This window comes from Carassius auratus, chromosome 39, assembly GCF_003368295.1.
Source record: "Carassius auratus strain Wakin chromosome 39, ASM336829v1, whole genome shotgun sequence".
Lineage (NCBI taxonomy): Eukaryota > Metazoa > Chordata > Actinopteri > Cypriniformes > Cyprinidae > Carassius > Carassius auratus.
In genome coordinates, this window is record NC_039281.1 from 7,075,566 (window position 1) to 7,092,625 (window position 17,060).

The 17,060-nt window shown below is 34.8% G+C and overlaps 1 protein-coding gene across 2 annotated transcripts in view; it reads right to left on the minus strand.

Moving 5' to 3' along the window:
- Positions 1 to 17,060, minus strand: part of LOC113057822 (glycine receptor subunit alphaZ1-like) — a 45,222-nt gene that overhangs the window by 10,165 nt on the left and 17,997 nt on the right. For both annotated transcript variants that reach the window (XM_026225353.1, XM_026225351.1), the window contains 6 exons: positions 15,073 to 15,140; positions 12,433 to 12,656; positions 8,977 to 9,059; positions 7,218 to 7,355; positions 3,173 to 3,387; positions 1,082 to 1,228 (listed from right to left, as the gene is read on the minus strand). In XM_026225353.1, coding sequence (XP_026081138.1) covers positions 1,082 to 1,228; positions 3,173 to 3,387; positions 7,218 to 7,355; positions 8,977 to 9,059; positions 12,433 to 12,656; positions 15,073 to 15,140 — 875 coding nt within the window. The remainder of the gene's footprint in view (positions 1 to 1,081; positions 1,229 to 3,172; positions 3,388 to 7,217; positions 7,356 to 8,976; positions 9,060 to 12,432; positions 12,657 to 15,072; positions 15,141 to 17,060) is intronic.

The following is a 17,060-nucleotide window of genomic DNA, read 5'->3' on the forward strand; positions in this document are numbered from 1 at the left end:
TTCCAGGATTAACAATTAGAAGAATTGTTTCTTGAGCAGCAAATCAGCATATTAGAATGATTTCTTTTTTTCTTTTATGCCAAAAATCATTAGTATATTAAGTAAGGATCATGTTCCATGAAGATATTTAGCAAATTTCCTACTGTAAATATATCAAAACTGAAGTTTCAATGAGTAATATGCATTGCTAAGAAACCATTTGGTTAACTTTAAAGGTGATTTTCTCAGTATTTAGATTTTTGACACCCTCAGATTCCAGATTTTCAAATAGTTGTATCTCGACCAAATATTGTCCGAATCTAACAAACCATACATCAATGGAAAGATGATTTATTCAGCTTGCAGAAAATGTAAAAATCTCAATTTCCATCTAATGGCAATACACTACCATTCAAAAGTTTGGGGTCAGTGAGATTTTATTTTAAATAAATTAATACAATGATGCATGAACTGATCATAAGTGACATTAAATGCATTTATAATGCTACAAAAATATATATATATTTATTCAGCTTGCAGAAAATGTATAAATCTCAATTTCGAAAAATTTACTGGTTTTGTGGTGCAGGGTCACATATATAAACCACTATGTGAAATATTAATCTTAAATTAAACATAATAAAGACAAGTATTTTTTCTAAAAATACATGAAATAGTGGCATATATTATTATTTTATTAAAGCAATTTAAACAAAATGTTGAACTATTATATTTATTTTCAGCAATATTTATCAATTCTGTTAAATGTGTTAAACATATTTAATTAAGATGTTAGCAATAATCATCCTATTAAAAACACTAGTTTGACTAGTATACTAGTGAATCTAGCTTGTGATTTGTATGTTCATCAGCAATAATGCACACGTTTTGAAAGCCCAATATGTGACATCATGTCATTTTTCATCAGCCTCTGTTCTACGATGCCCTGATGAAATTTTTACTATATATTGTAAATCCGAATGCAACCATGAGAGACCACTGAAGGTTTGACTCTCCAACACAGTGAATATTCCTCACAGTGCAATATTACCTCTGCAGGGCTTATACTGTAGATGAAGTGTGTTTGGACTGTAGGGCTCACCTTAAGATGCCTTCTCCTCCTATGGAAGCGCAGCAGCTCCTTGTGTTGGCGTGCAATGAAGTTGACCGCCGCATACTCCAGCAGTGCAGAGAAGACAAAGAGAAGGCACACTGCCATCCAAATATCAATGGCTTTCACATACGAGACCTGCAGCGAGACGAAACCAACAGGACTTGCAATAAGCAACGAAGAAGAGTCGATTTTAAGAATTTAGACTCCACATTTACAGTCTTTATGCACATTTGTGTGACCGAGAAAGTGTACTCAAGGAGACACGCTGAGAGCTGCTTCTTTGGCCTTCTTTTGCTTGGCTGAGACTCACTAAATTTGACAAGCCAGTGACCAAAGTGGTTGTGGAGTTTGGGTTGCATTACAGAGCGCACGGTTCACAAAGTCCTGATGAAATACTCCACTCTGATCTTCACTGCTAATGCTCTTACTGAAACCTTTCTCTTTTGTTAATTGAAACTTTAATAAGTATTCGCATCAATAACACCTACTATCAAAACCTAGTAGTCTTTTGAGCCTTATCCAAAAGACAAAGCTGTATCGATAAATGCAGCTGGATATAGCGGAGGTTCATCAAGCCAAAGACATGGTTGAGTGCTGCCACTAAAAACATGCGTGATCATTACTGCATGTACTATTGAGATTATCCAGACTGGAACAAGCCACTGATGTCTGTTGCACAATTTAAAACACAGTATTGCATTAAGCAATAAGTTGTGGAAATGGTTATTAAAACCTGAGTCACTACTAACACTATGCAGTCAAGAGCAGTGAGGGATTTTTTCATCTTTCGCAGTTTAATCTGCTTTTAATAGCAGTCACGTTTAATGATTTGACTGATTTGGATGTTAAGTTTAAGTGCATTTAAGGTCACAAATAGAGATTTTGGAAAAGATGGACATAATTTCTGTTCTGTTATAAAGTAATAAAATGTCAACAACCAGAATAAAAAATGAAATAAGCTGAATCAAAAAAAAAAAGGTCAATAATAGAAGTTCATTGAAAAATCATCAACACAAACAGCTATCAATGCAAAGCATGAATGAATAATGAATCAGCTGTACATCCCAATGCCGCAGGCTAAATAGGTATAAAAGGACTTATTATTCTTCTTCTTATGATTATTCTTTATGAATCTCCAGGATTTTTTATTTTTCAGAGGCAGTCCCTTTGTCCCTTTTGAACACTGAACAACCATTTCAGTCCTACAGTGGGAATTTTGCAGTAGCCTCATATAGAAGTATTAAAAAATATGTGTTTAGAAATTATAAAATGTACTTGATGTTTCATTTTACTTTCTTACATGGCTGTACGATGATTGTGTTTTCTGTGCTTGTTTGTACTGTGCAGTCTAGCCTATTATTATTAATAATAATACATAAAAAAAAGTAAATAAAAGAAAATATTAAAAATCTTTACTTTATTATTCTTTTGAACATTAACTAAATAAAAATATACAAATTACTAAATATAAAAAAATACTATAGCAATATCACTGTAAAATACAAATAGAGTATTTTAAAAAATGTAATAGAAGAAGAAGAAAATATTATATATATATTGTTTTTCATTTGTAATGGGAAACTGCATATCAACCAAAAACTCATTAGTTTGGCAATCTCTTCTCATTACAAGTATGTGAAGAAGGTTGGCACATGTTAAAGTGACCCAAACAGAAAAGATGCAGAGACAGAGTTTGTGTGGAGCAGCATTTACAAAAAAAAAAAAAAAAAAAAAAAATTGATAATTGCACAAGTCATGTTAAATTTTACTTGATTAATGGTGCAGCCCTACTTTCTTTTCTATCTCAGTGTGGAAAGATACAAAGATGCACGTGACACTTTCATTATTTTCTAGCATGTGTGTGATTGTAAACAAAGCTGCTGCCTATTACGAGCATCTCAAAACTATTTATGAGGTTCCAGCATGGTCAGAATGAATGTTTATGTCGACAGCAATTGAACCTTGTACAGTCTATGACATACTGCAGTGGTACATCAATAATATACTTCTGAACAGAGGGAACGTTACACAATCAGGGATTTGTATTGCTGGGATGAGGATGATAGAGACCCTACTGACCTTAGGAAGAGAAGCTCTCGATCCTGAGCTCTGGGTGGTCATGGTCAGCACAGTAGTGATGCCCAAACCTACACGGGCAGGAGCAGCGTCCATGTTGATCCAGAAGGACACCCAAGACAAAATGACGATCAGGAGACTGGGAATGTACATCTGGATCAGATAATAGCCCATCTGTCTCTCCAGGTGGAAACGAGCCTCTATGCAGGTGAACTTCCCTGAGACACAAATAGTATGCTGTTTTCATCGCCAACTCATGTTTTATTTGATTCTCACGTGTTTTGTCCTTGCAGGAAACAGACGTCATTTAAATAGGGCTGAGAAGCGAGAACTGGTTCTTATTAAAAAAAAAAAAAAGTTCCGAAATACCAGAAGCAAATGATGTTTGATTCCATTAACAGTTTAACGAACTAGAATACATATGTGAACCTGGACCACAAAACCTTTTATTAAGTCTTAAGTGTACATTTTTATAATCTTTCCATTCATGTATGGTTGGTTAGGATAGGACAGGACAAAATTTAGCAGAGATACAACTATTGGAAAATCTGGAATCTGAGGGTGCGAAAAAATCTAAATACTGAGAAAATCAGCTTTAAAGTTGTGTAAAAAATTAAGTCCTAAGCCATGCATATTACTAATCAAACATTGAGTTTTGATATATTTATGGTAGGAAATTTAGAAAATATCTTCATGGAACATGATCTTTACTCAATATCCTAATGATTTTTGATATAAAAGAAAAATCTATCATTTTGACCGATACAATGTGTTTTTTTTTTTTTTTTGGCTATTACTCAAAATATACCCCAGACTTAAGACTGGTTTTTGTGCTCCAGGGTCACAAATACTGAATTTATGAGGCAAATCAGACAGCATGACCAGCGCAGTCCAATTACAGAAAGGATGACTCTTAAGAGTTTGTGCAAGTGCAGATTTTTAGTGAATCAAATATATAGAGTTTACAGACTCGGATCAGTGAATTTACTGACTGGTATGTAGTATGTGTTTGTCAGTAGTACTTTGTAAAAATAAATTAATTAAACGTTTCCACATTTTGGATTAGCAATTATCACCTAATTAAATAAATAAATAAATAACTGCAAAATCTTTGCAAAAGTCATTAAAAGTCTATTGAAACCTTTTGGGAGAATTGTTTTAAAATTGATTTATTGATCAGGAACTGCTAACCAGGAATCTGTAATGTCAAAAATTAATAAATATGTTTTGACATTTTGGCTTGTTTAGTATTGCTTGTATGGTGCACCTCAAAAATAAATAGATTTGTAAAAAGTCACATTTTGGGAGAATTGTTAAAAACGTATTATTAAAATTATCTAATCATGCAGCAATAAAAAAAAAAAAAAAAACGCAACGTATGATTACAATTGCAATAGAATTAAGATATATATAAAAAAGAGGAATTTTAAATTATAAACCAAGAATCGTAAATGCAACCATAATTGTCAAATCCCATTCCTATATTTAAAGTAAAAAAAAAGGATCCATTAAGGATCCAGAGCTGCTATAAGAAACAGGAAGTTGAACCAGAACTGTCAAATCTAGTTCCTCGTTTCAAAGGCTCGTGGCTCTTCCATGTTCCCACACTTTAACTAGACAGCTGAGCTGAAAATGGCACGGTCAAGGTTCATTTCACTTCTGCCATTTATTCAGCTGAATTGTTGAGTTTCTGCAGTTGTTATTGAGCTGATGCAGCATAAACCTCTAGATTATTCCCTTACCCTTGGGAGTATTATATATTGACTACATTGTTGCATTTATGAATATAGATAAAGACAAAGGAAAATGCTAGTATAAAAAGCAAACAGAGGAATTGACTCAAACAGAAGCTCAAACACAAAGAGCAAACATCTTCTTTGGACTGCGATCTTTGTTGATCCTAAACAGCCAAGTGAGGAACAGGAGAGATGCAACTGACCAGCGCTAAAATTAAAGCACATCTATTTCTCCCAAGGGATCTGGAGGATGGAATTGGATGAGGAAGACAAACCGAGAGGAGCTTAGGCCTGCTCTGCAAATCAAAATAGATTGCCATTAATAAATCTGAGAAAAACGACACTTTAATTTCCAGTTAATGCTTGACTGGGGAGCAGATCAGGGCCGACTGTCCAGAACAACAGGACTATACAGAGAGAGAGAGAGAGAGAGAGAGCACCAGGGCATCTTCAGGCTCTTCCATGGACTTTAATGCACACAAACACCAAGGTGATAGGTGAAGTGCAATCAAGCAAACCAAAGAAATATGATCGGTTCCTGCATATGAGATGCAGCTCAGACAGGAGTGAGAGAGAAAGAGAGAGGCAGAGATAATTGTGCAAATATTGATCCTTATTATGGTAATGAATTCTGACTGGTATTAGTTTGTTCTGGATTACCACATGGTCACATTTGCAAATACAGAGAAAAGTGATATCTAGATGAATAATACTTGATACAAAATGAAAATGATGGGTCTGCATGAGCAGAAATGTGTGTAAACGTTTTGTTAATAATTTTTTTTTATTTAATTAATTTAAAAATATTTTTTTAATAGCAAGAGCCTATACAGATAAATAACTTTTTGTAAATATCTTTTTATATTTAATTTTTAAACTTTAATTTTCCTGTAATACTTTACAAGAAGGGATGGCCGGTCCATCACAAAATATGAAATGCTAGGGACGCCCAAATGAGTTAATAAAAAAAAAAAAAAGTTTTTATAATTTTATTTTAATTAGGGATGCACTATATTTCGAATATTGCATCAATATTGCATTATAGCTTAATGCCATAGTCATATTGCGAAGGCTGGAAACCACCAAAATAAAAGTAGTTTAATATTTGAATTGGAGAAGAGATGCACCGATTGACCATCGGCCATAAATCGTAATATAAATTATTTATTTTGTTTTGTTTTATTTCAGAGTCTATAAACTCAAAGAAGAGAAAAGGAAGAGTTCAGATGCAAATGCTTCGAAGTGCCTTCTGAAATATTCTTCTAAAATTATCACTTTTAAATTCAACTTATCCGGGTTTAGATTGCGTTATAAACACAAAGCTCGACCAGTCATCACAAAACAGATCATTTCTAATCTTCTTAACTGAGAATTTTTGTTTTGATTAAATCCATTTTTGTTGTTGTTTAGATAATTTTTTTTTATTTAAATTAATTGCCTTTCTTCAACAGGAAAAATATACTTTGTGCCAGGTTTTATAAAATAGTTTTCAGAGTTTTCAGATTTAGTTTTCACTGCCTCAAGTTATAAAATAAAGATTTTTTTTAATTGGATGAATGATTTTTTTTTTTTCACAATGTATCTCTGTTTGTAACGATGCCTGTAATTGTTTGTTACCAACAATGGAAATTATGTAATTGTCTTGTTCTTGAGTAAATTCAATTTAAAGCAAACATTTAAATATTTAAAATTCAAATGTAATTCTGCTTATTTTTCGTGACTGAACATCAATGCTAGGAATAGTACTGCATTTTTTTCCCATTATAATTACAGAATTCAATTGGAATGGTAAAATTAGAATTACCTTTTTACTAAATGTAACGTTAATCTAATAATATTTAATGTAATTGTAACTAGTAACCTTATTAACCCTTACAAGTTCTCTTAGTTCTCAAGCCTGTTGGTTATGATTTCAGCAGACCTTCTTTAATAAAAAAGCCTAATGTTAATGCAAAAGTAAAGAAACTTTACTGAACACAACAAAATCACACAAACTTTCATTATCCCAATGAGAATAGTTCAGGAAATCTGCTCCGACTGTCTCTGCTGTTTTGGCTTGCATCTTTTTACTAGTCTGGCCTTCAGCAATCTTCCAGTTTATCTGGAGTGTATCAAATCCTGACTGTCAATGCTGGCTGAACAGATGGTATTTAACCCAATCGAAAGTTTACAAAAGAGATTGGTCCACAACCTTTCACTGAACCCATTTTGGTACCAAGTGCTTCGTAACAACAGATCCAACGACAGTGATTACACACATTTAGTGTTGTTTCAGCACTGAACAAACAGCACAGTAGATGAACCACACTCACCTGTGTTGTAGTGCTTGGTGCAGTAGCGCAGATCCTTCTCTTCCTTCAATATAAACTGAGGTAAAGTCAGTCCGTCTGCTACCTGCACGGCTCCCTTCTCGTCCCACTCGAATATAAGATCGTTCATCGTGTAGCCAACTAGTGGAGGAGCAATGAAACTATAGATGAGTGTTGTCTATGGCAGAAAACAAAGCTCAGTTTGTGCCAGCAGGTCTGAAAATGGGTTCAAACCCTATTTAAGTGGATCCCCAAACTTTGAAAGAAACAATCTAAACATACACAGAGCTGGGTAGATTACTTACAGTTTATAGTCCATTACTGATGGATACAGGATTACATGATGAAAACTGTAACATTAGTACTGTAATCTTATGCATTTAGCAGATGCTTTTATCCAAAGCGAGATATATATTTATATATATATATATATATATATATATATATATATATATATATATATATATATATATATATATATATATATATATATATATATATTCCACTTTAAAATGCATTAAACATTAGTGAGTTGATAAAAAAACTAATCATTAATTACATCATAAAAATGTGAAATAAAAACACCAAAAATCGAAATATATTTATTTGTTTACTTGCATGACAGTTAACCGACACCAGAGGACTGTAAACATGTGCATGCATATTTATTGTTAAACTATTGAAATGCTAACTTTCTTACAGATATTTCAAGTACATATTTAATTTTACTTAAATTCAGAAGCATGGTTTGCAAATTGATTTACATGACATTAGTGAATAATATAAATGGTAAGATAAATGGTATGACAGTAGGATTTTTAGAAAGGAAAAAATACACATTTTGGAGAATCAATAAATTATGAATAACTAATGACCATTGTATGAATCGTACGTGATCATATAATCCATAAAAAGTAACTGTAATCTGATTAGGAGTATTTTAAAGTGTGATAAACTGTAATTACAAGTACATCATTTCTGGAATCTGATTACGTAAAACAGATGACATTTAATCAGTTGCTACCCAGCACTGAACACACACTTCATGAAAAATCAATATATATAACGGCAAAATATGGAAATAAATCGCACAGACCTTAATCGAAGCTAGTGCGCTTGCCTGCTTGACATGCAGAAAATTTATTTTAATGGGAGAGATTTGTTCAAATATTACATAACCTCCTCTGTCACCCACTCTCTCCACTCTTACAAAATAAAGAAAAGGTGCTTCACGATGCCATACAAGAACCTTTTTGTCTAAATGGTCCCATAAAGAACCTTTAACATCTGAAGAACATTTCTGTTTCACAGAAGGTTCTTTGTGGCGAAAGAAGGTTCTTCAAATTATAAAAAGGTAAGAAAGAGATGGTTTTTTTAAAGAACCTTTGACTGAATGGTTCTTCGTATGGCATCGCATAAAGAACCTTTCGAAGCACCTTTATTTTTAAGAGTGTTCCCCTCAACAAAAAACCCTGCCACATCTGTCATTTTCCTCATGGTGATCAATAAACTTCGATCAAAGTTTCCCCTGCAGAAGCTTGCTATAATCTGGTGAATTTGCGAATCAATAGTAAACAGCAGAGAACTGTAAAGACAGGAAGGGCCAGCGCTGGAAGCGTCTCTCTGCTGACTGCTGAATCTACTCGAAGGTGGCCTTAAATCACTACGCTCTTCATCTGCTGGTGCCAGCCAGTACAACATCCATCACTGCACCGCTGAATAAATCCTCTCCATCTGGCTGAAAGGATCAGGGCATACTTACAGCTCTCCAGCTGCATTATACAGGTCTGCACATCCATAGGGAAATTCTTCAGGTCCATGGGGCAGGCCAGAATCAGTGTTATTCTGAGAAACACAACAGAACTAATTACTGTTTCCTCATTGGTCAAAAGGTTTACATTTAAAGGAACACTTCACCCAATCAGTATTTTATTATTATTATTATTGTATAATATGGCATTTATTAATATTTTGAATTAGCTTTTATTTTTTATTTTCAGAAATAACATTTATTATTTGTATGAGTATTATTAATGATTTGCTTTTAGTGATTTTAATACTTTAGACATTCTTCACCAGCATTTAATTTTTTTATTTATTTTTTATTTTTTGCCAGGCACCACAAGAATTTTAATTTTATCATTTTCACATCATTTTCATTTTCTCCAGAATAGGGTCTTCATGCATTTTTTTTTTAATTAACACTTGAACGTGGGTGAGTTTCATAAAAATAAAAAAAAGCAACATTTTGTTCAGAAAGCTGAAAAAAACACTTTATTGTTCTGGATTAGATTCAGATTGATGATCAAAACACAGATGGAGTAGATTGCTTCTCCCTCTTCACCCAAATGTTCACAGTCCAAAAACACTTCCTGGATCGACATTTTACTCGATAACGTTTGGCAGTTTTGATTTATATGCCATTTAAGATCTGATTATTGTGATATTTTACATATGCATCTGCTATTCTGCTTACATGTGCAATCGTTTGCTTCTGCTTCATCTTGTGCGTGTTTTTATCCTGAGAGTCAATACTTGTGTATAATAACGCCTCCTACCACATAATAGTGAACACACACTGAAATGGAGGGAAAGCCTCGTCTTATTGATGGAAAATTCCATCAATGGCGGGAAAGAGTTAATAATTCATTTTAGAATGTTAGTTAGTTAGCAACATTTATAATTCTCTGATTTTGTTTTTTTTCATCTAATATTACAATACCCAGGCTTAAACCAGATGTGATGGAATAAGACTCCAGCAACAAGTAATTCATTTGTCAACAATAGACTACAATATATATACAATACAATATCAAACCATTTAAAAATGATCCTAATATATACTGAGTAACTGATACAATATTTGTCTTGTCAGTTCACAACAAGTTCACAGTTGTAATGTTTATGCTTTCTTTTATTTATTTGTAAGATCTAAGATAAATTATCCATAGTTGCTTTCAGTAAGGCTACAAAGGTGCCGCAAACTAACATTACAAAAGCAAATCAGAACCTAAGATTATTATTGTCATAGTTAAGACAAAAACTCTGATTAACAAGGAAAAAAATACCTTTTTTCATGTGCATCTGGTTACAGTGCAATATTATTCAGATTTGATTCGATTTCAGCTTTACTTCAAATAACGCAAACATTTTTTTAACGGTTTTAGTTACGATTAACAATATCAACACTGCACCTGTAATAACAATTCTGCCATCAGTTGTTTTTCACTGATCATTTCCACCTCTGCTGCAGCTCTCAAATCAAATAAGCCGTTTTGGTTTTATGAGACACCTGGTTATGAGACACTGGAAAACCAATAATGTTTGATGTTATTGATGTCCGACCTGGAACATAGATGGCAAACTTAAACTTCATTCTGCTCTTCACTTCAGACGACTAAAAATATAGTGCTGAAGTTGTACAGACCATTTCTATGGTGCTTTCTGTCAGCTTGTGGTCACTATGAATCGTTATTATCATAGAAATAACATCATACAGGACGGGGCCAACATTAATATAAGCAAATATTGAGAGATGTGTCATTTATGGGTGGCTATCTCTTTAAGAAATGCACCCAAAGTGTATTAAATCTATGATTATTAACTCGGTCTCGAACAATCCTAAAGCTAGATAAAGAAACTCACTCAAGGCTGCAATCATGTCACTATCACAATATAGAGGTTATTTACCTGAAATGTTCAATTTAACTGTGCACTGTGGCTGGTGCAATCTAGAGGGAGTTCACAGCTGAGACCAAACTGATCTGAAAGGTTCATCTAATAGTGTCAAGTTAAGAGATGAGGCTTCCCAATCCACATGGCTATTAAATAATAAGTTCAGTCCTCTTTAATGCTACAATGATAAGACATAAAATGAATGGAAACATGCTTAGAAGGATACTCAAATACAAGGTTTAAGCCTAGTCCCATACGAAAGTGTAAATCTAAGCCGTTTTATTTGAAATAAACTTGCACTCATTAAACTTGAAATATATCAGTGCCTTTGTTTTGTCTTAAGATGCACACAAGCAATGTTTTTTTCTAAGGCATGTTAATAAAAATTAGTTAAATGTCCTAATTGAACTATGGGCTAATCCTGGCTTAGTCTGTGACTAATCCTGTCTGTGAAACCGGGCCATAATCTTTTTGCTTTAAGCCTTTTCATTCTTTAATAATAAAATAATTTTCAATTACACCACACAATTAAGCAAACATGCTGTGCAGTTTAAACTGTGTGATGTATGAAGATTCAGAACCGTTCAAATTTATTTGATTAAAACAATAGTAGTTGAAACAGTTATAATTAGAAATATTATTTCATTTTAAAATAACTGTTTTCTGTTTCACTATATTTTCAAATTAAATTTATTCATGTGATGCGCAGCTGTATTTTAGCATCATTCCTCCAGTCTTCAGTGTCACATGATCCTTCAGAAATCATTTTAATATACTGATTTCCTGATCAAGAAACACTTCTGATTAAAAAACTAATATTTTTCTGGAAACGGTAATGATGTGTTTTTTTGTTGTTGTTTATACACACACACACACACACACACACACACACACACATATATATATATATATAGAAAGCATTTATTAGAAATAAAAATCTTTTGTAACATTAAAATAAGTCTTTACTGTCACCTGTGGATGAATTTAATTAATTAGTTAATAACCGAATTGAATTAATGAATTAGATTAAATTAATGCTTCCTTACTGAATAAAAATAATCATTTCTTTAATAAAATGTAGCAAATATAATGCACGTATATGATAGCACAAATTTTTGTTAAAAGAGACAAACAAGTTGGAATACATTTTATTTTATATAATCTATTTACAACAATATTTGTTGGATTTTTAGTCATCTTTTACATTTTTGCTGATGAATAATGATTTTATTTAATTATATATATATATATATATAGTATTTTTTTTTTATTCTATAATATGCATTTAATGGCAGGCTCCACTGTGACAACTTACCTCATGTATTGTGACAAAATGACCTGAACCATGTAATCCAAAAGGTCAACGTGTGTTTAATGAACTGTATGTCCTTTTTTCAAAGGGCACAAAGAAATAAATCCACCCTGAGAAATACAGACTGCTGTAAACACTGTTGTGACAACTTGCCCCGGTCTCCCTAACAAGTGTGCAAACACACCGTATAATATATGTCTAACAGAATAAGGTTATATATGGCCCTCTTACCTTATACTGTACAAAACATTCCCGTTTTTGGAGATCCTCAAAAGCTTGTTGTCAGTAGTAACCTCGTGGAAATTGGCTCCCTTTTCATTGGCAAAGAACAGATCGGGTTTCCAAATGGAGTCCAACATGGAGGGATCGAGGTCAAGGGAGTCATCGGGATACTCGCTGTAGGCCAGCCGAGGGTCGTTCCACTGCTGTCTCAGGAAAATGTTCACTCTGTAATCCTGTGGCACACAACGACAGCCATGTCAACAGATCACAGGTGAGGAAGCAAGCAAGCACATTTTATCAGCTTCAGGAACCTGTGAAGCTTCACAAGAACATGCTACTATTTCTAATATCAGTCCAGGTCGATTTGGTGTCGTCTCAGTATGTATTTAGCTTGAGATAATTGTTATCCATGCAGGCAGACAGGTGAGAGGGCCAGTGTGTAAAAGCAGACATCGTAAAGCAGTGGCATTTCTCCCCAACACACTGCCATAATTGTCAATTCTTCTCCAAAACAGGCATGCGGTCATATCATTTCAGGGAGACCATTAAACTGTCTGGACACTAATGTACCTTGGGGTGACTTGGGGTGATCGGCAAAGCACAGAATATAGTGGATGACCTTTGCAATGGCAATCAGTTTCAACATTCAAGGATATTTCAGGGCAATTATCCTAATGTAAGGTGACCCAAGACTTTAGAAATATTCTGATGGAGGTGAATCATCCGTCTCGGGTTATTAGATTTCCCTCTCGGAGAGCGCAGCCACCGTAGCACGGGAAAAGAACAAGTCCCATCGATTTAACTTTGTCAATATTTCTCCTTTATGATAAACAGCCCACGGATGCAAAATGAACCCTGCAAAAACAACAGAGCGCTACATTGCGGCTTCATTAACGGTAGCATTATCTCAGGTGTTATGCAAACACATCGGTTCTCCTCAGCAAGCAAACATTACACACATTTAACGTCACAGAAATCATGCATATATATATATGTTGTAAAATTAGTAAAACCTTTTGCTCTTGTCTAATGCAAATATCTGACATCCATTACTACAACAGAACAGCTTCAAATATACAGCTAGTTTCCGACACAATGATTTTGCAAACAAGCGAGGAGTGGGCGCACATTCATCAGCGCGCATGCAGCTTTTTTCTGATTTGATTTCTCTAGGCTAAGGAGAGTGATTTATGGCAACAACCCACTCATAATGCGATTCAAGCCCAAGGCCAGATCCTATCCTGACGGTGACATATTAGAAAAAGTTTGCACGACTCTCGCGCGCCCAACTCTGCTAACAAATGACGGACGTTGAAATGTACACGTTCAGTCTCTCATGCTTCCTCAAGAAAATGAAAGAGCTGGCGAGCTAATTAAATAGCCACTCGCCTCTCCCGTGGGCCCCGTGCCTTACAAAAAAGGGTAAACAATTAGGACAGTGAAAGGCCGGGGGGAACGCCCATCTCAGTAGCCGCTCAGATCATTACTGGATGAGACATTGTTCTCAGCTGCCCTATAAGCGCTAAAGATTTATCGATATCGCTGGCGTTCCCCGCCACCTGGCCGCCGCTTGCTCAGTGTGAACACGAGCACGAGCAACTCTGATCAATTCTGCTGCTTATGGAGGAAAGAAAGAGTGGAAAGCACTGCATTTGTTCTGCTTGAGGGGCTTCTGCAAGCTGCAAGTTTTGGAGCTGCTCAGCTGGTGCCAAACATTAAATCTTGGCATTACTTATTGTTGCGCTCATCAACACTTGAAAAAAGTATGACCTTCACCAAACCAATGTTTGGAAAAAATGCCATTGCTTTTGTAACCATCTAGCAATGCATGGACATGCATTATAAACAGCGCTGTACAAGACGTACTTACAGGCATATAATCAATGGGTTCACATATTCAATTGACCATCTTTCCATTACTATGCAAAGAGTGGTGATCACATAAAGCATCAGGAATGATAATTATATTAGCCTTGGATGATAATGGTCTGGTTATTATAAGCTTGTGCTGCAGTTTACTCTCCTGCCTCTTGAAATTCTCCAGCTGTTTAAAAAAAGATGGATTCTGATTGGGTGTAAATTATTTTACTGATTTTTACTGAATTTGATTGCAACAATATTGTTTCTCTGTGTCGTTATTGTTACCTTCTAGTAAAAAAAATGCCATAATTTATTTAAAATACATGTATTTCATACTACGTATACTTCAAATCCATTAACATATTTTTTTTCACATATCACTTATGACTAATATAATATTTTGGAGTATTTCTTTACTGCACAATGCACATTTATGCATATCACTATTAATACAATATTTTTAAACGCAATATATTTAAAGTGAACCTGAAGTATACTTGCAACAGTTCCACTTTTGCACAATCAAAAATACTTCAGTATAGGATTAATTAGATCTCAGCACATCTTTGTACAATTAAAGTGCATTCATAGACTTTAATTATTCCAGTTCAGTATAACAAAAGTACAATTTCAGGGTATTTTAATTAAGCACATAAACACTTAAATGTATTTGTAGCATACAAAATCAATGTATTTAAAATAGTTTTCACTTAAATAGTGTGAACTTTCCTATTTAAACAGACATCAGATTTTTTCTTCGGGCTGCATCACATTAATCAACATACTCACCATTGTTGTTTCCGCAATAGATCCAAAACTGTTAATAAAAATGTTGCATGTTACGTTCACAGGTGGACCTGTGGGAAAAGAAAAAGGATAGAAAAAGGACAAATAAGTTAACTAATACTGATAACATTAAACGAGTTATCCCCTAAATTTGTCTCTTAAAAAAAACACACTCTTTATTAAAAAACAACTACTAATGCTAACCAAAACTTACCTGTTACTGCTTTATAAGCACATTGTCATTGACATAAAGCATGAAAAATTTATTTTTAAGATATTTGCATCATCTTAGCATACAAAACAAAGATATTGTAAAATATGGAGTAAAATGATTTATACAGGATGTTGAGGTGAGTCTTCTGTAAAGACAAGACAAGTGTTTTTATTATTGGGACAAGGCAAGCCACTGTTCCTCCAATTTCTGTTTTAGAAATATTTAAGGGAATCTCTTGCTGGTGCACAAATGAAAGCTTGCAGTCATAGAGACGCTGAACAGAAACCATACGTCTGTTGTTAAAAACAACCGAGCGATCCATCACATACGGCTCTGTAAACACAGAAAGGGGGGTATTCTGAGTGACACGGCGCTCATGGCCTCGTAAAGACCCCGTCAGGCTTCTCCAGACTTCTGATTTAGTTAGATACAGAGCCGCTGCACAGCATGAAGAAACCCTCAACCCCATTTCTCTGCCTGCTGACGAGCCACTCGCAGCATCCTAAGGTGCTGAATGAGTAGATTACTGCAAAGAAACATATTGCAATCTGCAAAGTCTGGCAAAATCTGTTAGTCCTTCTATAAAGGCTGCGAATTTCTCCTGACGTGCAACCCCTAGAAAACTATTACCTGGAAATAAATCCACCTTACATTTGACAAAATGTGAAAAAATAATAATAATTGACAAATAGCATGTAGTCAGGGTAGCACCATATATAATCTTCGACAGGAATGAAAATGAGGCTGTGAGGGACAGAAGTACATACTCCATAAAACTTAAAAATAAAGTCGAGCTGTGAAAATGACATGATTTAGGACCTTCATACAGTGCGTGAACAGTTAAAGACTTAATCCAACCAATCATTGCATTGTTTTCATCCGTGTTAAATTCAATACAGTGCCTAGTCTGACTAAGGGTTACATCTCCCTTAAGAACATTAACCATGGGGTTTGATTGGACAAACATTTGATGGTCCCACGCCTTCCACAGATGATATACATGAGGCTTTTTCTACTAAAGGAACATGAAAATGTTTTATGGATGTTAAAGGTTCTTCATAGATTCCAACAAAGACCCTTTATTCTTAAGAGAGTGTGTATTGAAGCAATCTTTGCAGGAAACTAACTAGGTTTGGACCTGGCTCAGATCGTAGCACATTATCTGGCAGTTCCCGTTTGAGCCTCTGTACAGTGTCAGACCTCGTAGTTTCTTGCTCCTGGCTTATTTCTTCCACTGGGTATTATACCGGCTGTAATCATTTGTCTCTTCTTGGCTTTCCTTGCCGTATGTGACGCAGCGCAGAGGAAATCTAATGTCCTCACCCCCACTGCAGTTCATTTGTGAGCTCAGCCTCCAATAAGGAGAGAAGAGAGAGAACGACAGAGCTCATTAACTGTCAGGAAAGGGTGAGTCATCGCCAAGAATGATTTGCTTTGCCATGTCTTTGCCAAACAATCTCGCTCTGCTGTCCTAAGAGCGTCTCAATGCAGCCAGCCAGCGAAGGGACGTTCGGGTTATTTATACATTTTTTACTCCGCTGTCTTTCCCAACGAATCAGACCTTAATTTCTGAGCCGTGCCTCCGTCCTCGTCTCGTAGAGGTGACGGTAGTTTAAAAGCCTCACACGTTTCACTGCGCTTCTCTTTTATTACACAGACACAAGCAGGACACGTGAGTCGGGCTGGAGAAAGTGAGGGACGAGCGTTTTTTTTGGTACTGTATTGGCGTTGAACAATTCAATATTTATGGAGAAAAGAAAGACATTCAGAGAGTCAT